General features: G+C 37.2%; 2 protein-coding genes across 2 annotated transcripts in view; one reads left to right on the top strand and one right to left on the bottom strand.

Moving 5' to 3' along the window:
• LOC121248460 (tripeptidyl-peptidase 2-like) overlaps window positions 1-16,255 on the top strand; it is a 34,774-nt gene extending 18,519 nt beyond the window's left edge. The window contains exons 17-34 of the mRNA XM_041146934.1: window positions 337-515; window positions 704-816; window positions 883-1,053; window positions 1,415-1,543; window positions 1,690-1,790; window positions 1,876-1,993; window positions 2,289-2,368; window positions 2,732-2,804; window positions 3,561-3,646; window positions 3,736-3,787; window positions 3,866-4,000; window positions 4,174-4,245; window positions 5,713-5,805; window positions 6,259-6,354; window positions 13,570-13,668; window positions 13,762-13,854; window positions 15,150-15,359; window positions 15,909-16,255. Of these exons, the coding sequence (XP_041002868.1) occupies window positions 337-515; window positions 704-816; window positions 883-1,053; window positions 1,415-1,543; window positions 1,690-1,790; window positions 1,876-1,993; window positions 2,289-2,368; window positions 2,732-2,804; window positions 3,561-3,646; window positions 3,736-3,787; window positions 3,866-4,000; window positions 4,174-4,245; window positions 5,713-5,805; window positions 6,259-6,354; window positions 13,570-13,668; window positions 13,762-13,854; window positions 15,150-15,359; window positions 15,909-16,067 (2,059 nt within the window). The 3' untranslated portion in view covers window positions 16,068-16,255. The remainder of the gene's footprint in view (window positions 1-336; window positions 516-703; window positions 817-882; window positions 1,054-1,414; window positions 1,544-1,689; window positions 1,791-1,875; window positions 1,994-2,288; window positions 2,369-2,731; window positions 2,805-3,560; window positions 3,647-3,735; window positions 3,788-3,865; window positions 4,001-4,173; window positions 4,246-5,712; window positions 5,806-6,258; window positions 6,355-13,569; window positions 13,669-13,761; window positions 13,855-15,149; window positions 15,360-15,908) is intronic.
• A 2,875-nt stretch (window positions 16,256-19,130) lies between these two features.
• Window positions 19,131-22,666, bottom strand: LOC121248459 (cytokinin hydroxylase-like). Its single transcript, XM_041146933.1, has 4 exons — window positions 22,279-22,666; window positions 21,705-21,934; window positions 20,698-21,312; window positions 19,131-19,688 (listed from the first exon to the last, which is right to left on the bottom strand). The coding sequence occupies exons 1-4, from the start codon at window positions 22,562-22,564 to the stop codon at window positions 19,263-19,265; spliced, it is 1,557 nt and encodes a 518-aa protein (XP_041002867.1). The 5' UTR covers window positions 22,565-22,666; the 3' UTR covers window positions 19,131-19,262.
• Between the last annotated feature and the right edge of the window lie 319 nt (window positions 22,667-22,985).

The raw sequence follows: 22,985 nt of genomic DNA, 5'->3' as shown, positions 1-22,985 counted from the left end.
TGTAAAGTAATTGAATACTTGGACACAGGCTATTATATCATTGCTTTTACATATAAAAAAGATTATATAGCATTGCTTAAAAAAAACTTTCTTAGGGGGCTTTATTTTTTAGGGGACCTTGGCCAAGCATCTTTATTGATTACCTATTTAGCTGGTTTGCTACCTTTATGGATATTGTTGTGTTATCTTGCAATATAAAAAAAATTATCCTTTCTAGTTTGCTGTAACTTCGGTTTTTAATGCTGACTTATAATTGCTTCTACCAGTTAATTACAAGTTCTTCCCATTTTTTTTTTTTTTGTAATAAATCACAGTTTAATCTTATCTTCTTTTCAGTATAGTTGTGGATCCAACCAATCTTAGTGAGGGTCTTCACTACTTTGAACTGTATGGGGTTGATTGCAAAGCACCCTGTCGTGGTCCTCTGTTCAGAATCCCGGTTACTATCACAAAGCCTATGGCTGTAGTGAATCGGCCACCTGTTGTTTCATTTTCAAGGATGCCATTTCAGCCAGGTGTAGTGTCAACTGGCCTTTTCTCCTGTTCCTTATTACCAATATTGTTATTGTTGATTTGATAGTCTTGAATTGGTTTGCTTAAAAGGGTGGCAAATTTGACATGTGGTCCTTCATCTAGGGCCTGGTTTGCCTTAATGACTGGAACTAATTCCTTCTTCTCTTTGATGGATGTACTGCATTATTAGGCCAAATAGAGAGGAAATATATAGAAGTGCCACTTGGTGCTAGTTGGGCTGAAGCCACAATACAAACATCAGGATTTGATACAACACGAAGATTCTTTGTTGACGCTGTTCAGGTACATGTTCTAATGATAAATTATATCAGACTTTCTGGACCTGCTTTAACATTTTGGAGTTTTCAGATTTGTCCCTTACAAAGGCCTAAAAAGTGGGAGAGCGTCGTAACTTTTTCTTCTCCTGCTGCCAAAAGCTTTGCCTTTGCTGTTGTGGGTGGTCAGACAATGGAATTAGCTATAGCTCAGTTTTGGTCAAGTGGCATAGGAAGTCATGAAATCACTGTTGTTGAATTTGAGGTAGCAGGCTTTTATCTAATTGTTGGATACATTGTGAATTTGGTTTAAAGTGTTCTGTCGATGCCGCCATTTTTCTCTTCTTTGATACCTTTTGCCTTTTTTGTTTTGTTTTTGTGGCTCTCTTCCTAGGGAACGCTGTTTTACACATTGTATTTATGGCTCTCTGATATGCGCTTCTTTTTATAAAAAAATATTATTGCGGATGATTTTTCTAAGCTACAGATTATGTTGTGAATGAAAATACTTTTTATGGCATGCAGTTATTCCCGTGAATTTAGAGTTATCATGTCTATTGTGATTTCTTCAAGAGCAGGATAATTCTTCTGGAGTCCCAACACGTGAATTTTATGTTGTTTCCTAGGTCGTGTTTCATGGGATAAACATCAATAAAGAGGAAGTAGTACTTGATGGCAGTGAAGCACCTACCAGAATTGATGCTGAAGCTATACTGGCCGCTGAGAAACTGTCACCTGCTGCTCTTCTAAACAAGGTTAAGTCGGTCCCATCTTGCAGATGATGGGTTTATAAATTTATATGCCTTTTGCTAATTACTCTGTTATTAGTATTATTATTATTTTTTAAAAGAAATCTGTCGACTGTATTGAAATGTCTTCTACCTTTCTTTCTCTCCTTCAGATAAGAACTCCATATCGTCCTATTGAGTCTAAACTTAGCACTCTTGCAACGGATCGTGACAAATTGCCCTCAGGCAAACAGATTCTAACACTGACTTTAATGTGAGTTATGGTGTATTTTTGTTCATTTCATGTTTCATTTGGCTGTGTTTAGAGTTTATATTAATCCATTACTTCTATTGCACAGTTACAAGTTCAAATTGGAAGATGCAGCTGAAGTAAAACCTCAAATACCGTTACTAAACAACCGCATATATGACACAAAATTTGAGTCTCAGTTTTATATGATTTCTGACACAAACAATGTACGTTGACCTTTCACTAGAGTGAGATTTTTCATGCTTGTTGTTTGTGGTTAGGAAGTAGAATTACCATTCTTGAATGTAAATTTTTTGAAACAAGAAATGTATGCTGAAATAATAGTGCTGCATTTGCATAACAATTCTATGTTCTGAGATTTGCGTGCCATTACAATTGGTGAAGTTTACCCCGTAAAAATATGGCAGCCTTTTCTTTTCCTATTTATCTCTGTTTTAGTGTTAGTTTGCTTTCTATTAGTGTAGACATGCTCAGTTTTCTTTTTTCCCTTTCCAATTGCAGCGTGTATATGCAGTGGGTGACGCCTATCCAAATGCTTCAAAACTTCCTGGGGGAGAATATAATCTACAACTATATCTAAGGTATGGGCCACTCCAAGGCAGTACATAACAGGCACCAAGTTGCACTTGCTTTATTTTTCTGTTTGCTTCCTGTTCTTCTTTGGTGAAACTTGTGTCCATTTGGGCTTGATTTTGCTACTTAATTTGGTATTCCGATCGTAGTGACGTATCAAAATAACTCTTCATCTTGAAAATGGTAATGTTTGAACTGTGACATTATCTTAATTTGAACACCTTGGTGTTGTTTCTAGCGCTTCGATAATGTATACCAGCGTAATCCTTGAATGTTGTGACAGTTAGAATTAGACTGAAGATTTTAAATACTATTTAATAAAAGATGTTTTCACCCCAATCTCCTCTCTCATATCAATTATCTTATTCCAGGCATGACAGTATGCAGTATCTGGAAAAATTGAAGCAATTGGTATTGTTCATCGAAAGAAATTTGGAAGAGAAGGTGGGAGTATCTGGTTACTTAATTATCGGGGGTTTATTGTTGCCTCTACGCATTGAATTACTCTCTTTCTCTCTGCTATGATGGAACTGTTGGGAAATTGGGTTTTCAAGTATTTGAAAAGTAATTAGTTTGTTATTTTGTAAATATATACATAGTTTGGTTGGCGGATATGGGTATTCATCACCTTATTATTATTGTCACCTAACCCTAATCAAATCTACTTCTATGTTTCTATGTATATTATACTCCATATTGCTATGTATGTAAATCACACAGGTACACATACAATGTATTTAAACTTTGCTTTTGACTAGGATTTGTCCCATGTATGATATCATTTATACTGAATGTGGTTAGTAGTTTTTAAGGAGATCCTTGCTATTTATCCTGAGTTCTTGCATAGCTTCTACATTTATGCTGTATGAGGTCTTCTCTGGGATTTATTATTTTGTAAAACATTGAAACTGTTACCTATAAAAAAACTTTGTTTGCGATATTAGAAGTTTTAAGGTATCATTTCAGTTCAGAATTTAACGGTGCATATAAAATAATTGTCTGTGATTTTAGGTACCAAATATGTGCTTGAGTGTTCAAAAGAGGATAATTTATTGCAATTTATATGCGCACTGACATAATCAGAATATATGGGGCAGTTTCTTTAAAACATATTTTTTGCAAAGGCTTTAAGAAGTCATCAATGCTGAGTACACATTTTAAATATCTATTAACTGTTCCAGTGGTTTCTTTTTAATCCAGGATGTCATCCGATTGAGCTTTTTCTCCCAGCCTGATGGCCCTGTTATGGGAAATGGTAGCTTTAAATCCTCAGTTTTAGTTCCAGGGTATGCCGCCGAATGATTTATTCACATGATATACTTGTGTTATTATTTTTCGATAGTAGTTTTTTTTGACTTAATGAATTCTTTCTTAGAAAAAAAGAAGCAATTTATTTGGGTCCACCATCCAAAGACAAGCTCCCTAAGGTGCTACATTCTCCAATTTTCTTTTCCACTTACATAAAAGTTCCGAACGTGTTCATGGTGCTTGTAATATTTGTGCAGTGTTGTCCACAAGGGTCTGTATTGCTAGGAGCAATCTCATATGGAAAGCTTTCATTTGCTGGTCGAGAAGGGAAGAAAAATCCTCAAAAGAACCCTGCATCATATCAGCTTTCTTATGTAGTGCCACCAAATAAGGTTGTAGAACATGCTGTGACATACTTTTCCTCGTCTCGTTTAATGGTCTAAGACCAAGTCGTAAAGTTTCTAGTGATACTTATGATCTGAGCTTCAGTTACATCTGATGTTAGCATTATAATTAAATACGCTAAATAATGTCCGTTTATCATTGTATTAAATACGTTCAACAGCTTGATGAGGACAAGAGAAAAGGTTCTTCATCAACTTGCACTAAGACTGTTTTGGAACGTTTGGAAGAAGAGGTGAGGAACATGTGTGAAATATTTTTGTGTGATAAAGCTTCATGGTGATTGTTTGCTTTTTCACATATATCTAATTAATAGTTGTTAGATCGTGTGTATTTGTAAAGAAAATCATTGTTAAGTTGTGTATCATATATTGTTCCTTTTTTGTTTTTCAGGTTGATTATGCATCATATTGTACACCATAAATTGAAATACGTTCTAAACTATTCCTAGTATTATTATTTCTTGAGCATGTGCCCCCTTATTAAATGCCTGAAATTTGGACTCTTTATGTGATATATTTTCAAATTTGATTTTCCATTGCATTGGCTCAAATTTGGACTCTGTATAATTAAATCATGTTGTCTGGTATAATTTTGTGCTTCCATTCTTTAGTTATAGAATCTCACCCGGAGTTGTCTGTTTTTCATTCTTGTTTTGTCTTTAATTGCATTGCCTATCAAGAAAGACGTACTTATTCACAAAATTAATTTTGCCTTGTGTGCAATTACTGTTTTTTTTAAGCGGAATTTAACTATGTCTCCACTGGTGAGTTCAACACGTGGACATTTTTTATAAGTAAATTCAACACATGGCGATTAACATAGAAAGATAAGAGTAACCTATAAAAAAAAAACAAAATTGAAAGATAAGAGTAGTCTCCTTTTATCTGGTTGATATATATGAATGGTGCTATACTGGTCACAGTGTGTTGGGTGGTCTTGGGCCTCTCTCAACGCCAAAAGCTAGCTCAAGGGATGAGGCTTTTCCTCACACTTATAAACTGACCTCCAGCCCCTTCCACAACCGATGTGGGACAACCCCAACACTGTGGAGACTGCTTTTTTCATAGAAAGGCACAAAAAGCAAAAATAGTGTCTTTAAATGCGGTCATTTATATTGAAAGATAAGAGTAGGCTCCTTTTATGTGGAGGATATATATGAATGGGGCGATATTGGTCACCGTGGAGACTGCCCTTTTCATAGAAAGGCTTAAAAACCAAAAATAGTGCCCTTAAATGCTCTCTCTTAATGTACGCATCAAACAATTATGTTGTATAGGGAAGCAATTGATGATTCATCTTTTCCTCTTTTAGTGTCACTAGGATAAGGAATAGCTATTATTTGTATTAGAGTTTTTCTCTACACATGCAATTGCACATGCCAGTTATATTTTAACTTTTGAAACTGAGAGCAGATTTCTGTTGAGTTCTTTCACTTCTCTATGATCCTGTTATTTTGTGTATAGCCTTCTCTTGCAATATTTTAATTTTCTGGCTTGTTACTGATCCAAAAACAAAAATAATAATAATTTTCTGACTTGTTACATTGTTAGGTTTCCAATTTTTGTTATTGTTTATACTTGGGCTCTTGCCTATTCTAATTCTCTATAAAATTTTGTTTACCGATTAAAAAAAAAAAAGGTTTCCAGTTTTTGTTACCTGAGTTTTACAGATACACAATGTTGTTACTTGTGTCAATCAGGTTCGAGATGCGAAGATTAAAGTTCTTTCAAGCCTCAAGCAAGACAATGATGATGAACATTTGGAATGGAAAAAGTTATCTTCCTCTCTTAAGGTAAGCTAAACTTATATTCGTAAATCAGACCATGGGGGTGATTTGCCAACATTAGCAGCAACTATATGTATACTTTTTAATGGTTAAGTGCTTCCATTCATCATTTTTATTTAGCTCATGTTTTTTGGATGGTTTTTTTTTTTTATAAGTTTTTTGGGATAATTGATATATGACATGGTTTTAAATAGGTGATCTTAAGTTTGAACCCTAACTCCACTCTACGTCCCACTTAAAAAGTTAAAATCTCGTGTGTTGGGCCCTACCATCGAGCAGCTATCCAGTTTGGGCTCACACATGATTGGGGGGGGGGGGGGGGTGCTAGAATAATGGTTTAATGATTGAATTCACCATTTCTTATCAGCTTAAATTGCAGTTAAACCGATTTATCCAGCTCCCGGACTGCCGAATTATACTCGACGCTAAACCCCATTTGTGTCATCTTTTCTTTGGCAGTGTGAATATCCAAAATACACTCCGTTGCTTGCAAAGATTTTGGAAAGCTTGCTTTCTCAGAGTAATGTTGAGGACAAAATCTGCCATGATCAAGAGGTAAGTATCATACCAAGCATGCTGTCAACATGCAATGTCTATCTTGCTTTTAATGTCGATAGATGAGGTTTATTTCATTATAGCATGTGATGCAATGTAGTTTTCCAGTTGCTGGCTGTTGAATTTGTCTTGGGTTTTCCAGATGACTCTCACTAGTGTTGGGGTGGTACCTTCTTAACCCAGCGATGTGATGGGTGCATACCTAAAAAACTTAATTTAAAAGCGGTTTCTTCTTGTCTAAGTAGAACCGAAGTCTAGACAATACTGATCCATTATATTAGTTTTGGCTCAGTCAAATCTCAAAAAATAGGTTTCCACCTAGGTGTGAGGCTTGGCTCAATAGACCAAATGTGTGGAGTTAGACTGGTTCCACACATCGCCTATATTGCTCTTTCGTTCTTTTAATTATCTCATCGGGGGCCCCACAACCAGTCGAGGAACCCTTGATGGAGACCCAGAGGGTACTGGCGACAGTAGTTCTCGAAAGAGAACTAGACTTTTCTTTACCACTGTGTGTTGGGACTCTGGCATATTGTGGCCAGACACCCCCGATGAACAGCAAGGAAGCTCTATCCCTTCCGGCGGAGGCTCTACAATAGCTTGAGGAGCATTTCGAGACACGAGCAGCAAGGAAATCTCATGATGATGCTTTTCCCCTCTCTAGAAGTGACGAGGGAGATGTTAATAGCCTTATTCTAATGCAAGGCTATTATGAGTGGGAATGTAGAAACTTCGTGGAGGAGGTGATGGGGATGTTGTTGGACTCGCAGTGGGTTACTAGAGAGGGGGAGCCCTTACCCCTAGGCTGCATATTACCAAACGAATCTAGTGTGTCTGATTGGGTTCTGCTTAAGGTGAAAGAAATTCAACATTGTGTGGGGATGAAGTGTGAGGCCTTTGAGGAACAGTTTAGGGCTTTACTTACTGCCATAGAGGTGGGTCACACTCAACTTAAGAAATCTGGGTCTAAGAAACAGAAGGAGCTAAAGAGACTTACGTGGTCGTTGAATTATGAGGGTAGCTCAAGCCGAGACAAATCCAAAGGGAAGGGGATAGTATCTTCTATATGAAGCCCAAAATTGTGTCTTGGAATGTTTGCAGGCTTAACGAGGCCAACAAGCATCTTCCTATAAGAAATTTGTTTCGTGAGTGGAAGGTGGACGTAATATGCTTACAAGAAACCAAGCTGAAATCTATTCCAAGAAGAATTATGAGAAGTATTTGGAGCTGTCCATATGTGGATTGGGTGTCTCTTGCCTCCAATGGGGCTTCGGGAGGAGTATTAGTAATTTGGGATAGAAGGGTGGTGGAGAAAATGGAGGACTTCATAGGGGAGTATACAGTGGCATGTTCCTTTAAGAGTGTGGAAGATAATTTCTTGTGAGCTTTTGCAAGTATTGTAGAATTAATTGGATATCTGTTAGCCTTTATTAGGGGCTGATCTTTAGGAGATTTACAGCTAACAAATCAATTTGTTAGCCATTTTGGCTCCACGATTTTAGGGGATATAGGTAGCATGTTACCCGATCCTTTAGTTAGTATTTTCCTATTTTACCGTTTTCTGTCTTAAATAGGATTGATTCTATTTTCAATAAGTTGTAAATATCCCGATTAATTAGATGAGAATTATCATCTATTTGAAGGGAATGTAATCTTTTTCAAAGGCAAGTGGAATATTCAGTTTTTTCCTTCCAATTTCACAGGTTTCTATGGGCTGAACTTAGACAGTACTAGAAGATTATTATGGGAAGAATTAGCTAGTGTACATAGCTGTGGGACCTTCCATGGTGCATAGGTGGTGATTTAGATGTTATAAGGTTCCAAGCAAACGTTTTGGAGACAGTATGCTGCGACCAGCAATGACAGAATTTTCGGAGTATATTTTCGACTTGAATATGGTGGACCTTCCTCTCATTTTTTTTTGGGGGGGGGGGGTACTTTCACGTGGTCTAATACTCAGACTTGGTCTCGATTAGACATTTTTAGTCTATCTGGAATGGGAAATGCACTATCCGGATCTTTGTCAAAAGAGTTTGCATCGCATTTGTTCGGACCATTTCCCCATCTTGCTAAATTGTGGTGGTATCCAAGGAGGGCGGCGGTATTTTAAGTTTGAAAATATGTGGTTGAAACTGAAGGCTCTGTGGACAAGGTAAGGCAATGGTGGTCCTTATATTCATGGCACCCTCAATTTCATCCTTGCAGGAAAATTAAAAGCTTTAAAGTATGATTTCAAGCTTTGGAATACTCAATCCGTTGGAAATATAGGGGAACATAAGAAAACCATGTTGGAGGAGATATAGGAGTTAGAGAGGATACACGAGGATAGGGTTCTTTCACCATAAGAGATATCTCGGAAGACAAGTTGGTTTCAAAATTATAGAGGTAATCTCTTTAGAGGAGATTTCTTGGCACCAAAAATCAAGAGCATTGTTGTTGAAAGAAGGGGACCGAAGTACGAAGTTCTTTCATAGAATATAACTAACTCTCATAGGAGAACTAATGTCATTGATGCTAAATATCAATGGTGCGGATCGTATGGAGGCTCCCGTGATTCGTGAGCATGTTGCTGATTTTTTTGAACATTTGCTTACAGAGCAAGAGGGGTGGAGGTCAAAGCATGATGGACTAGCTTTTATTGAGCCGCAGAATGCCTCTTGGTTGGAGAGGCCTTTTGAGGAGGTGGAGGTTTATGGTGTGGTAAGAAGAATGGTCAAAGACAAAGCACGAGGTCCGGACCGCTTTTCTATAGGATTCTTCCAAACATGTTGGAAGGTAGTGAAAGAGGATCTAATGAAGATGTTCTAAGAGCTGTTTTCTGCTGGAAAATTTGAGAAAAGTCTAAATGCCACTTTTATTGCATTGATTCCTAAGAAGATTGGGGCATCAGAGGTAAATGATTATAGGCCCATTAGCATTGTCAATGGAGTGTACAAGATCATCTCCAAGGTGCTTGCAAATCGCTTAGGGGAGGTATTGGGGAAGATCATTATGAAATTACAAAATGCATTTGTAAGGGGTAGGCAAATTCTGGACTCAGTTCTTATCGCCAATGAATGCTTGGATAGCTGACTAAAATCTGTTTCTACAGGGATCCTTTGTAAGTTGGATATGGAGAAGACCTATGATCGTGTAAATTGGGATTTTCTACTTTACTTATTGGAGGTGCAGATTTGGGAAGAGAGGGTGTTCATGGATCAGATGGTGCATTTCAACGGCAAGATTTTCAGTTTCGATTAATGGCAGTCCGGTTGATTTTTTAAGCAGTTCATGAGGCCTAAGACAAGGGGATCCGTTGTCCCCACTCCTTTTCGTCATTATTATGGAGGCACTTAGCAGGATGATATCGGCTTTGGTTATGAATGGCTTTGTGCCAGGCTTCTCGGTTGGTGACCCCAATGGGGGTATTATTAACATCTCTCACTTATTGTTTGCAGATGACGCACAATATTTTGTGAGGTAGACCAAAACCAGTTCCATGCACTGAACGCACTTCTACTGTGTTTTGAAGCAGCATCAGGTTGGAAAGTGAATTTTGATAAATCAGAGTTAGTGCCAGTTGGTAGTGTTAGCAACATTCGGCAAATGGCCAGTACGCTTGGATGCAAGGTTTCCTCTCTTCCCATGCCTTGGATTTTCGTTGGGGGCTGCCTCAAGGGCTATATCAATATGGGATATAGTGATCGAGAAGATAGAATGTAGATTGGCAGGGTGGAAATAGTTATACTTGTCGAAAGGTGACTGGATTACCTTAATCAAGAGTACTCTCTTTAACTTACCAACATATTTCTTGTCTCTTTTCCCAATTCCAATTAGTGTGGCGGCCTGGATTGAAAACTTCACAATGATTTCTTGTAGAGTGGTGTGGGGGATGAATTCAAATTCCATCTAGTCAGTTGGGACAAGTATGCACTCTAATCTCCTCTGCTGGGTTGAGAATTAGAAATATGAGAATTTTCAATCGGGCTTTATTTGGGAAATGGTTGTGGAGATATAATATGGAATAGAAGTCGGTAGTTGATTGCAAATATGGTAGTTTGTGGGGGTTTGGTGTACTAGAGAGATGAGTGGGGCTTATGGAGTGAGAGTCTGGAAGCACATTAGATGAGGCTGGGGGGTTTTTATTCGCCATACCAAACTGATGTTGGGAGCAGGCTCTAGAATAAAATTTTGGATTGACAAATGTTGTGGAAATAATGCCCTAAAGGACTCATTTCCTTAAGTTTTCCGGGTTGCATGTGGTCAAGTAGCTTCAATGGCAAATCTCATGGTGTTATCGGGAGATCAAGTCCAATGGTACATCACTTTCAGTAGGGCAGCACAAGATTGGAAAGTGGGCAGCTTCGAGGACTTTTTTTAGCCTGTTGTATTTTGCGAAATCGAGTAGACAACGAGTTGTCACGTTGTGGTGGGTACTTACAGGTAAGAGTACATTCTCGGTTTGATTCTTCTACAAGTCCCTCACATTCGCCGAATAATCAATTTCCATGGTGAAGGATTTGGCAGAATAAGGCGCCTCCCAAAGTGGCATTTATTCCTTGGACAACTTCTCTAGGTAAGATTTTGACAACAGATAACCTGAGGAAGCGCAAGGTGATTATACTAGATTGGTGCTGCATGTGTAAGAAATCCAGTGAGACTGTGGATCATCTCTTACTACGTTGCGAGATTGCTAGAGCGCTGTGGAATGAAGTGTTCGTTCGAGCAGAGTTAGCTTGGGTAATGCTTGCCACAATGGTTGGGTTTTTGGCTAGTTGGACACATCCAAGAGGTATTCCACAAATCAAAGCCGTGTGGAAGATAATACCTATCCGTATTATGTGGTGCCTGTGGCAGGAGCGTAACGACTGAACGTTTGAAGATAAGGAGCATTCACTAGAGGAACTTAGATCTTTATTTTTTAGAACTTCATTCCTATGGGCCATAGTTGCAGACTTTAATGGCCTAGATTTTCATGACTTTCTTGTTTCTATTGCTACGACCTAGATAGGTTTTATCTCTTGTATACCATCTTGTGTACTTGGGCTATGCCTATAATCATTAATACAATTGTTTACTTATAAAAAAAAAAATTATCTCATGGGCTTTTTGCAACAGCCTTCAGAGATTCAGAGGCAAAGTTGTTTAGAAATCTTGGAACATAAGTATGCCATTTCCCAATACCTAGGGTCGAGTACCAACTCTGATTTAGTTGCTTGCAATGTGGTTCCTGCATTTTCTTCTTGACCACTACCCACAGAAATGAAAAATTATTGAATTTAGTGGGAAAGGGGGAGAGCGTAGAGAGAGAGGGTGGGGGAAGCAGCTGTTTTAGATCACCTATTTCTTATAGCATTGGAGATACAGGAAATAGCAGCATCTTGACTCCTTTTGTGATGCTATTCAAACAGAGCTTGTCCAAATTCATTATTTGTGATTTCTAAATATTCTTATAAATTTTAATATGGCGCTGATTTTTTTTTTTATTTTTTTTATTTGTTTTCCTTAAGAATGCAATGAATTAATCATAAATCTTTCTGCCGTTCTCTAATTCCGGACTTAAGGTGAATTTATCAAAATCTGAAATGGTTCTTGTTGGTTTGGTTAATAATTTAGAGGAGTTGGCTGATATTCTGAGTTGCAAGGTGCCATCTTTGCCTATGAAGTATCTTGGTCTTCCTTTGGGGCTCCTCATAAATCCAAGGCTATGTGGGATGAGATTATTGAAAAGATTGAATGTAGATTGGCTAGTTGGAAAATGACTTATTTGTCCAAAGGCAGTAGAATCACCTTTTAATCAAGAGCACTTTATCTAACCTTCCAACATATATTTCCTTTGCCTGCAAGGGTAGCTAATAGAATGGAAAGATTTTTCGTGCTTTCTTGTGGGAAGGTTTAGAAGATGAGAAAAAATCCCATTTGATCAAGTGGGATAAGATTTGTACCCCTTTATCTTGTGGAGGATTGGGGGTTAGAAAACTGAGAATTTTCAATAAGGCACTTTTAAGGAAACGGTTGTAGCGGTATCATCGGGAAGAGGATTCTCTGTGGAGGGATGTTATTGATGTCAAATATGGGAGTATTTAGGGAGGTTGGTGCTCAAATGAAGTAAGAGGGGTATGGTATGGGTGCTTGGAAATTTATCCGTAATGGTTGGGAAAGTTTTTTCAGAAATCTCAGATTTGAGGTGGGAAGGGGAACACAAATCAGATTTTGGCAAGATATATGGTGTGGCGATGTTGCTTTGAAGAATGCTTTCCCTTCTCTATACATGATTGCATTGGATAAGGGTGCCTCTGTGGCTGATTACATGGACATATCTACTGGTTTTCTTCAGTGGTCTGTAAGGTTTATTATAGTTGTCCAGGATTGGGAGGTGGGGGACATTACTGAGTTTTATAGTGTTATATGCACTGAATTTAAAGGCTGGAGAGGAGGATAGGTTGCTTTGGATTCACTTGGGAAGTAAGAACTTTTCGGTCAGATCCTTTGACAAGGTAATGTCGTCCCATTCTTCTATTGATTTCCCTTGGAAGAGCATTTGGAGAAGCAAAGTACCTATCAAGGTTGCTTTCTTTGTTTGGCCGGCCTCCCATGGGAAAATTCTGACTATCGACAAGCTGAGAAAGCGCGGCATCATTATAATGGATTGATATTTTATGTGTAGAAGAAATGGAGAATCGGTGGACCACCTTTTCTTCATTGTGATGTGGCTAATGCTTTAAGGGATGAAATCTTTACTAGGCTAGGTATCGCTTGAGTAATGCCTAGGAGGATGGTAGAATTATTTTCATGTTGGAGAGGAATTCAGGGCAATCGTCAAATCGCGGCTGTTTGGAAGATGGTGCCATTATGCCTAATGTGGTGTACTTGGAATGAGAGGAATGGTCACTGTTTTGATAATAGGGAACATTTGATGGGAGGGTTTAGAGATTTTTTCTTCCATACTTTGTTATCTTGGGCTTCTTCTATTATATTGAATGGGACTAGCTTTAATGACATTTATGCTGCTTTTCACAACAATTAGCTTGTAATTAGGATTTTCTCTTGTATACTTCTTGTGTGCTTGGGCGCCTATATGTGGATTAATAAATTCTTCTTACTTATAAAAAGAAAATTCCAAAAAAAAAAAAAAAAAAAATCCAAGCGTTCTCCGAAAGTGTCTACATTCCTAAATGATACTGCTAATATTATGAAATGTAGCTTTATTTCCACTTACAAAGTGCAACTTTGCAGGTTATTGATGCTGCAAATGATGTGATTGATAGTATTGACAAAGATGAGTTGGCAAAATTTTTCTCACTCAGAAGTGACCCTGAAGATGAGGAGGCAGAGGTGCCTGTTTTACACCAATGCTTACCTTATGCCACTCTCTCATACGTTTGCTTTTCTGGTCTGAGGCAATTAATATTTTCTTCTTTAATCCAGAAAATCAAGAAGAAGATGGAGATGACCCGTGATCAATTAGCAGAGGCACTGTACCAAAAAGGATTGGCTCTGGCGGATATTGAATCCCTAGAGGTAGGAGTGTTATGTTTCAATTAATATTTATATGTTTTGATCAATTATGAAGAATAACATGTGTAGACGCTAATGTAAATTTCTGTAAAACTTGATTTTGTCTTGGAAAAAGTTTGACAAATTAAGAAATTAAGGAAAAGAGAGATAAAAGACTTTTTTTTTTTTTACAAGTAAGAAAAATTTTTAGTAATAGAATCTACGCAAAGCTCGAGTACACAGAATGTATACAAGAGAGACATCTAGTTAGGAAGGAGGACGAATAGAAGCAAGAAAATCACAAAAGTTAAGCCCTTTGAAATCTATTACAGTGGTCCAAAGAAATAGTGCCTTGAAAAAGAAACTTCTGAGATCCACTACGGAGCACTCATTGTCTTTGAACTTTCGGCCATTTCTTTCCCTCCAGATGCACCGCATGAGGCAAATAGGGATTATCTTCCAAATAGCTGCGATTTGTGGAACTCCATAAAGGCTTCTCCAACTATCAAGTTGATTACCTTCCAGAGCATAACCCATGCTAGCTCTATCCTGCTGAGATTATAAAAAAAAATAGAACGAACCACAAGCCTAGTGACTGAGCAGCATACTAACCCATGCTAGCCCCATTCTGATAATAGGAAATATCTATTGTTTGATTTATGTCTCTTTTTCAACCCAATGTGTGTGATTTTAAGGTAATAGTTGATAGTGATTTGTTCCTTTATAAAAGCAAGTGACTATTGAGAAGGCAGAAACAATGTCGCCTTTTGTGGGCTGTGATTACCATTTACCGTCGCTTATTGTCTCAAATTCCCGATTGAAAAGGGAAACATGCGTCTTTTCCTGAGAGCTATGATTACCATACTTTGCGGCTTTTTCTCTGAATTTTTCTTTTTTACGTTTCTAGCTAGGTGTGCATTATATTTAGTTTTATTAGAAGCCATTGGCATGCACAGTAGGCACTACTCCTCATACATGATCTCTCTAGAGATCTAGAGACATGCATGGCTAATGTTATAAGTCTCTAATTGCTTCCGCATGGAAGTTTTGGTGATTTAGTGGAACTCATCCATCTCACTGTTAAAGTCAATTTCCCTTTTTAGTTTTAGATTCTAATTTTAATTGGAGTTTTTGAAACTTTATAACGAAAAGCAAGCGAATACATATTTGTAACACCAATAAAAAGAGTGAGCAAGTTGCTGATGAGCTCTAAAAATTATATTTCTTTGCCCATGAGAATGGAGTGGAGGGCAGGGTCCTCAATTCAAGGCCTACTGGGTGTATAATCCTCCTCATCATTATTGTTATAACTATTTCAGGGTGAGAATGTGTCGGTTTTGGTTTCATCTGATGCAAAAGATGTGGACAAGACTCGCGATCCACCTCAATCAGACTCTGGTATTCCGCCCGATGTGTTTGAAGAGAACTTCAAAGAATTGAAGAAATGGGTTGATGCGAAGTCTTCTAAGTATGGCACCCTCCTAGTGTTACACGAGAGACGTAGTGGAAGGCTTGGAACAGCATTGAAGGTATTTTTCTTCACCATTACTGTAATTTATTTTCTGTTAGAACCATGAGACATTTTTTTCTACTTCTCGTGGTTTTAATGTCTATATTTTTACCTAAAAAAATGTTTATTGTTGGACAATGAGGAGTCACTTAGCAAACTCTCTCAGAGGTTGGTGGCTTCCATGGACATGTGAATAGTACCTTATGTTGTTAAACTAGTGCTGTATATTCCAATCGTTTTTAACTTGCTTCCATGACTGAGTTATTTAACTCTTGGATCTCGTATCATCGAACTTCATTATGTGCATAAAAAAATTATTTTATGTTTTACATGCTTCGATCAAAATGATGTTAGGTTCATATGATTGACAACTTAAAGTTTTCAGATTGGTATTACTTTAAGCAATACTTCTGCTATAAGCCACGCCCAACAATGCTGTTGATCCTAAATCTATAACATTGCATTTCCCCTACTGGACATGGTGTTATGACAGGAAAAAAAACTTTATATTTGAAGAATTTCTTGAACGAATCCGTCATTTGTCTAACTTAAAATTTTACTGGATCAGGTATTGAATGACATAATTCAAGAAGCCGGGGATCCTCCAAAGAAGAAGCTCTATGAACTAAAGCTCTCTTTACTTGATGAGATTGGATGGAGTCATTTGGCAGCATATGAAAGGCAATGGATGTATGTGCGCTTTCCGGCCAGCTTGCCACTTTTTTAAGGTTGTTCCATTTCAGATCAGGTCTATCGGATTGGAAAAGTAGGGGAGACCCAGTCAAGTGATTTGATTTCTGTATGCATGATAATCTTACAAAATAAAATGACCAGTTTCTGTACTGTTTCGATATCAAAATGTTAACTTAATTTACAAATAAAATAAAGGGGAGTGTGGTACTCCTTCAGTATAAAGACCACCCCTCCAAATCTGAACCGTAATTCGATCCTGCGGTATTTTTTTTTTATTTTTATTTTTTTATTTTTAAGACTACTCTTTCTGACATAAAAAATGATGCCTCAAAACAAAAAAAGAAACCATTTTTAGTAATCCTATATTTCAAGGCCAGCCCTCCAATTCTGAACCTTATCTACGTGATCCATTGTTTTTTTATTTAAGATTACTAGATCTTTTGACGTTAAAATGATTACTATAAAACAGACAAAAAAAAAAAAAAAACATGTATTGATCATTTTTATTAGTAATCCTTTTAATTTTCTAAGACCAGCCCTCCAATACTGAACAAAAATCTAATTGATTCCGTGTATTGATCGAGTCTCAGGCGTTTAATAATTTGAGACTACATGCTTATAGTGGGTAAGACTAAAAAAGACGCCGCAAATACTAAATTCTACACTGGACCGTCAAATACGCGTGCATCCGGTCGATGATCTCTTTCACCCCCGACGAAACCCATTCACCCCACTTTAAACGGTCACTGTAGTGCTATTGTACCCGTTGAAAGACTTTCGATCGCATGAGTTCCTCGGTTCATTTGTTTGATTATAACAAATCATTTTTTTTAAGGAACATGAGCCAGGTCTTTATTTTATTAGATTAATTGCTTCTTCTTTTTCGTATATTGAATTGACCCTTTTGATTCTTTTGTATTTCTGATCTTAATTTTTTTTTTAAAAATCGTCTGCATAGCTAGTTGAGGACAACATCAATAGGCTCTGATCTTAGGGTAACCACGCAATCCAATTCCTCCACTTGGATATAAAAAGCAGGGGCAGAGAATGACATCAACGGAAAACTAGTAAAGTTGCTTTAATTTAAGAAAATATATATTCCAAGCAGCAGCCATAATTTTATTCTTTCTTTTACTCAAGGTGGTCCTCTCTGATTTTCAAATGGTATTTGATGGCTGGTATGTCTTCTTTCGAGTCAGGAGATAAGTTAAAAAATTTGTTGTAGTAAAGTTTGACTTTTGGATTATGGGATCAAGTTTTGGATCAGTTGAATATTTTGGGGTGTTGTAATGACGTGCGAGCTTGTTCTCGGAGTAGTAGCTGTGGCTTAAACTGGATATTTCACAATGAAGAAGAGCTCTTATAATCACGTCTAGCAAGATTGCTACGTTGCTCGCCCCCACCTTCCCTTTGACTAAGGAAAAAAAAAAATACCTAGCGATATTGTCTGTGGTTAAAATAGAAGAAAAAAGAAAATTATAACCTTGACTAGTGACGAGCGAGTAGATACTCGATCGGAATGTTGCAGCCAGCTCATCGTTGCTAGCTTCAAACGACTTTTTGAAAGAAAAATGAAAGTTGAGTATAGGGTGGGCCGGTAAGATTTATGCATTTTATTTGAGAAAAATAAGAAAATTTTGAACGCATACGATGAAATCATTTTGTTTTATGATGGATTAAAAATTTTTTTTTTTAAAAAATTCGCGAAACTTGTAAGATGATCTTATTTGAATTCAAAATTCACCTAAACTCATTTTATCTTATTATTATAATTTTTTTTAAATTTACACATAAAATATAATAAACAATTTAACTTTTTCAAATCTCAAAATAATAATAATATTAAAAATAATATTCTAACAATATTTTATTCAACTTATCTAAAATCATCTCAACTTATCTCTAAATCCAAACTGCCTATATATAACTTTATTCTTTTGTAAAAGTAGTGATATAGGCATCACGTGACATTGTGGGATAAAATTCAAAACTTTGAAAACCTCTCATCTAATCTCATTTCATTATTATAATTTTTTCAAAATTTCACATAAAATAAAATAAATAATTTAATTTTTTTAAATTTTAAAATAAGAATAATATTAAAAAATATATTATAATAATATATTACTTAAATTTTTAACTTTAATTTTAACTCATCTTCTGATTTCATCTAATCTCAAAAAAAAAAAAAACACTCAAGAATGTCTCTCAAGTCTTAAACGGGGATTTGCAAACGCTCCCTGAGGCAAGCTAGCTAGCTAAATATATTTGACCCGTCTTAGCTAGCTAGCGGCTTATCTTTCTACTTTCAAGAGCTACTAATTAGTTAGCTATACAGCCCACGACACGGGAATCTTCGCGTTTTTCCTAAAAAACGAGTCTAGTCAAAACGTAGGACTCCACCTCTATCGATGGCATTCAAGAGACAGGAAGTCGGTAGACAAAAAGCTCACCCGGTACGTACGTGTATGGCCGTATATACGTGCAGTTAAGATTAATTAATATCCGATCCTGCTTAATTTTTTCTAATTAATATCCATGTTTGGTCTAAGTTTCTGATTACTATCCATTAAATGCTGAAACTCGAAAAAAATGTGATGTATATATAATGGACGTACTGCAGTTAAAATTAAGTCAAAATTACCTCTAAATTATTAATGTTCATTATCAAGCGTATAAGCATCCGAAAACAATACTTGTATTAGTACAAAATTTCTTTTGCCTGGGTTAGGATGTCTTGGGTTTAATTAGTTTAGAATAAATTAAGGTTCTCGAATGAATCCAAGCGCCTCTCCATGGAGACCTCAACAACGAACGTACGTGGCTTGGTTACCAGCTAGCTAGCAGCTGGTCTCATCTATAGATGATAGATCCCTCATTTAACGTTCTCTGCATGCATGGCAAGTCATGTAGACTTCAGGATATATTATAAGAAGCTCATGATCAACCAAATAATTGGAAGATATATATTAGATCGCACAGAGAGTTCTTAAGTAAGTACACATGATACGTGGAAGCGGACGATTTTGGGCCATTGGAGACTAGGCTGCAGATCAATGATAATGATGAAGGACTAAAGGCGCCATCTATTTCGGGACTTTATTTCATTTCACATAATGAAGTTTACATTAAATTTAACAAAAAGAAAAATACAGTAAATCTTCCCAGTTTAAATTCTACAGGTACAATGAATTTGGTGAGTCGAACTTTCTAGCTAGCTAGCTGGGATTTAAAGGGGTTTTATTATGAGAGGCAACCCATACCGAGGCCTTAGGGATAGCAAAATAGAAGGAGAATGAGTATAGTTTGGAGAAATTGTAAAGGAAAACCTTGAGAGAATTAGGGTTAGGACAATCTTATACTCCAAAAATGTTAAGTTCCTACCAACACACATTCTTCCTCCAAACCCAAAAGGCACATATCCCATCTTGTGCTTGCATCCCCCGTATATGTCATTCTCGAACCTCTCTGGCTTGAACTCATTCACATCCTCCCCCCATAGAGCCGGGTCGTGGTGCATCCCCACTACGTCTATCCACATGTTTGTTCCTTTAGGAATTGTTTGCTCATTCACTCGAATGTCTGCTCTTGCTTGCCTTTGAACGTTTGGCGCTGTTGGGTATAGTCGAAGTACCTCATTCATCACCCATCCCATCTGCATGATATTCACGCTTTCATCTGTTAGATTTTATTCTCAACACAAACAAATAAGACAATAACAGAGAATGATTAATGTGGCCGGTCATGTCAACATGGTGAAGATAGAGACAACTGTTGGACGGTTAACAAACTGTCGGGGGTACTGTTGCCAGATGTCATGGCAGGGGTGTTTGGAGTAGGCTATTGGTACTCTGATGCAATAAATACATGCTGACGCAATGACGTTTCCAGTTTCTACAGCAGCCTTCAGCTCGTGACATTATAATCATGTGCGACCGACTCACGCGCTTTAACGCGTGGGCTAGCACTCTTTGGTGACCGTTGACCTATGAACGACCTATTTGGAAAAGTCGGCTAATTGACACCAGCTAGACAGTGCGTCACCGAGTAAGGAAAAAATTCTAGGAGACGTGGTATACATAAAATATATAAATTAGTTTATAAAATGGTGTGATTTTATGTGATTTTTTAAATCAATTTTATGATAAAAATAATTTTATAATTTAACATATCAATTCAAATTTAATTATTTTAATAATTCATATTTATATAATTTTTTTGTAACTAAAATATTTTTTTAAATTTAACTGACAAAGAAAGAAATCGTTGATCATTCCTGTAATCAAATATATTGTGTTATAGTTCGATTCGCATAGGATAATCTAAACTATTCTTGACATTATCCGAACAAACGTCCAGGCCAACACGCAATATGCAGAGTTAAGACAATTTTTAATATAATGATCAAGGGTCGAGTCATCTGACTTATTTAATTAAATGGACTAAATTAAGATTATCGACTCGGTAACAAGAATTGTCAACCTAAGACTACATGATACCTCTATATTTATATATCATGTTCTGACGTTCTTCCTTTAGTCGTTAAAGACTGATCAATATCTATGTTTCTTCCATTAAATTAAGTTCATATATATATATATAATCAGGTACTACAGGGGCAACCGACATATATAGAAATAATATTGCAAGAGAATGCGTCTTACCTTCTTTAGACCGCCAAGCTTATTGACATCAAGTTCTTTATGATCTTGAAGGACTTCTCTAATCTCATCTCTCAACTGGTTCTGCCACTTTGGATGGGTTGCCAAAAGTAGCAATGTCCAGGTGATTGCCAATGCTGTCGTCTCATGGCCCCCGAAGAAGAAAGTCTTGCACTCGTCGACGAGTTCTTGTGGTGTTAAGGTCCTCCCCAACCGGCCGTCTACATGAGTATTTCCCCGAAGCAATAACCCTAGCAAGTCCTGTGGAGGTTGCCCTTTGATAGATTTTTTTCGATCATCAATGATTGATAAAAACAGTTGATCAATTTCTTTCCCAAGCATTTTGGCCTCTCGGGTTTGCTTAGGGCAAAATAATTTGTTAAAAGGGACCCCGACGAAACGGTTAGACTTGAATAGAGTCATTTGTAGAGTTTTTAATTTCTTCAACACGTTCTGACCACTTTGATAACTTATTCCGAAGCTTGTCTTAGCAATGATTTCTCCAGCCGTTGTCGTGATTTCGCTCTCAACATCAATCTCCGGTCTGCTGGAATTGATGAGCGTAGCCCACTTATCGAGCATTTTGGTGGTGGACTCTACCATTAATGTAGCCATAACCTAGACAATTAATAAGAAATATTATTTAGTGGAAAATTTAAAACGATTGGAAATTAAGATCAAGCTTTTGGCTGGAGAAGTTTTAAAAGTGGCAACAAAGGAAGAAAGTATATATAGGCTTCACTTAAATAATATAAAAACAATAATGATCAAAGATAATACATATTACAATTACTAGCTTAATTATTAATTGCATCTTTTTCCATATTGGGCTAATGTGAAGTAACAACTTCGATCGATCATCCCCGATTGTCAAAAAGGGTGGTTTGTCATGTAATTATTTTCTTTGTTGTAATTTCAACCAATTTTACTAGTGTATAATGATGCATGACAGCAAGACGTCCCACAGAGAGATCAGAGAGGAGAGAGAGAGACAGAGAGAGATCAGAGACCTTCAAGTTGGTTGGGTGGAATGCAGGAGTGATGACATGCCGATGGCGAACCCAGTTATCTCCTTCAACCATAACCAAACCATTGCCAAACATGGGGTCTCTATCATTTCTGAACACAGAGGGCTTGCCCCAACTCTTTGCGACGACCTCTGCTGACATCATTTTGAGGAACTCAGGCTCTGCTATATATAAAAATGGCTCAGTGCCCAGCCAGTAGACGAACACTTTTCCTGCACGATGAAACATATAAACAATTAAAGCTCTAGCTCTATCATCCAATTTGCACGTAAATCATGATATGCATGATCTTTCACTGGCTATGCGCACCAATATCTATGCCTATCTACTAGTATGATAGTATCGTCAAAGTAAACCTGATGCAAGGCAGCTGATGGATTCTATTAGTAGCACCATATATCATGTATCCGTGTCGAAACCGAAAGGACGTGTATTTTTCGGAATAAATTATGAAAAGATCTTTCGATCCGAAATTGACAGCGTATATAGTTTCTTTTATCATTCTCATAGCAGTTCAAAGAATTTACAAAATCTAGCTAGCTAGCTAGAAGCTCACCATGAGACTTTTGCCATCGTGCAAAGTAAGGAAAAACAGATGAGTGTATATCGTGGGCGGATTTGGAGTGCCCCAATGAAGAACCTCCGTTCTTCTTAGTCATCTCAGTAATATTACCCAATGGGAAACTTGGAGTTGGACCTCCAAACCCGTTTCGCCGAAGCTTCTGATACACCTGAGTTGGTGAAATCCAGCAAGAGAATAATATCCTCCAGGTGAGGAAGAGAAAAAAGACAACCATGGCTATGCTAAAAGCTCGAGAAAGCTCGAAAAAGTAGTACTCCATCTCTCTCTCTCTCTCTCTCTCTCTCTGATCTCTCGATCGATCTCTTTCAATCTCTCTGAAAGCTCTTTCTTTATTAGCTTCTCTGATCTCAAAGCACTTATAATGGACTTGCTTATGTTGGTGGATATGAATAAGAATTTTATGGGTATTTATAGGACCGGCTCAAGAGATTGAGGTTCAAGAATGTCGGAGCTTTGACCCGTCGCGCGTTAAGCAGGTTTGAACATTTTCAAAAAGACTAATTTTATATTTTGCCTTTTTGTTTTTGTTTTTGTTTTGTCAAGCTTTATATTTTGGTAATTCCTATCTGGCTATTTCCTACATACTTCCTATCCATCACGCCAAACGATCGAGTTCTCATTCAGTGTGGAAGCCGTGCTAAGAACTCCATGGTCTCAACCAATGACTATTTTCGACGTTA

Source organism: Juglans microcarpa x Juglans regia, chromosome 2D (genome assembly GCF_004785595.1).
Source record: "Juglans microcarpa x Juglans regia isolate MS1-56 chromosome 2D, Jm3101_v1.0, whole genome shotgun sequence".
NCBI lineage: Eukaryota > Viridiplantae > Streptophyta > Magnoliopsida > Fagales > Juglandaceae > Juglans > Juglans microcarpa x Juglans regia.
Note: the sequence above shows the minus strand (reverse complement) of the source record. Positions and strands in the feature narration are given on the sequence as shown.

Coding starts and splice junctions, on each gene's coding strand:
- LOC121248459 (XM_041146933.1), bottom strand. CDS start 22,564: ATGGAGTACTACTTTTTCGAGCTTTCTCGAGCTTTTAGCATAGCCATG. Junction 21,935..22,278: donor ACGATGGCAAAAGTCTCATG/GTGAGCTTCTAG, acceptor TTCATCGTGCAG/GAAAAGTGTTCGTCTACTGG. Junction 19,689..20,697: donor AGCTTGGCGGTCTAAAGAAG/GTAAGACGCATT, acceptor AATATCATGCAG/ATGGGATGGGTGATGAATGA.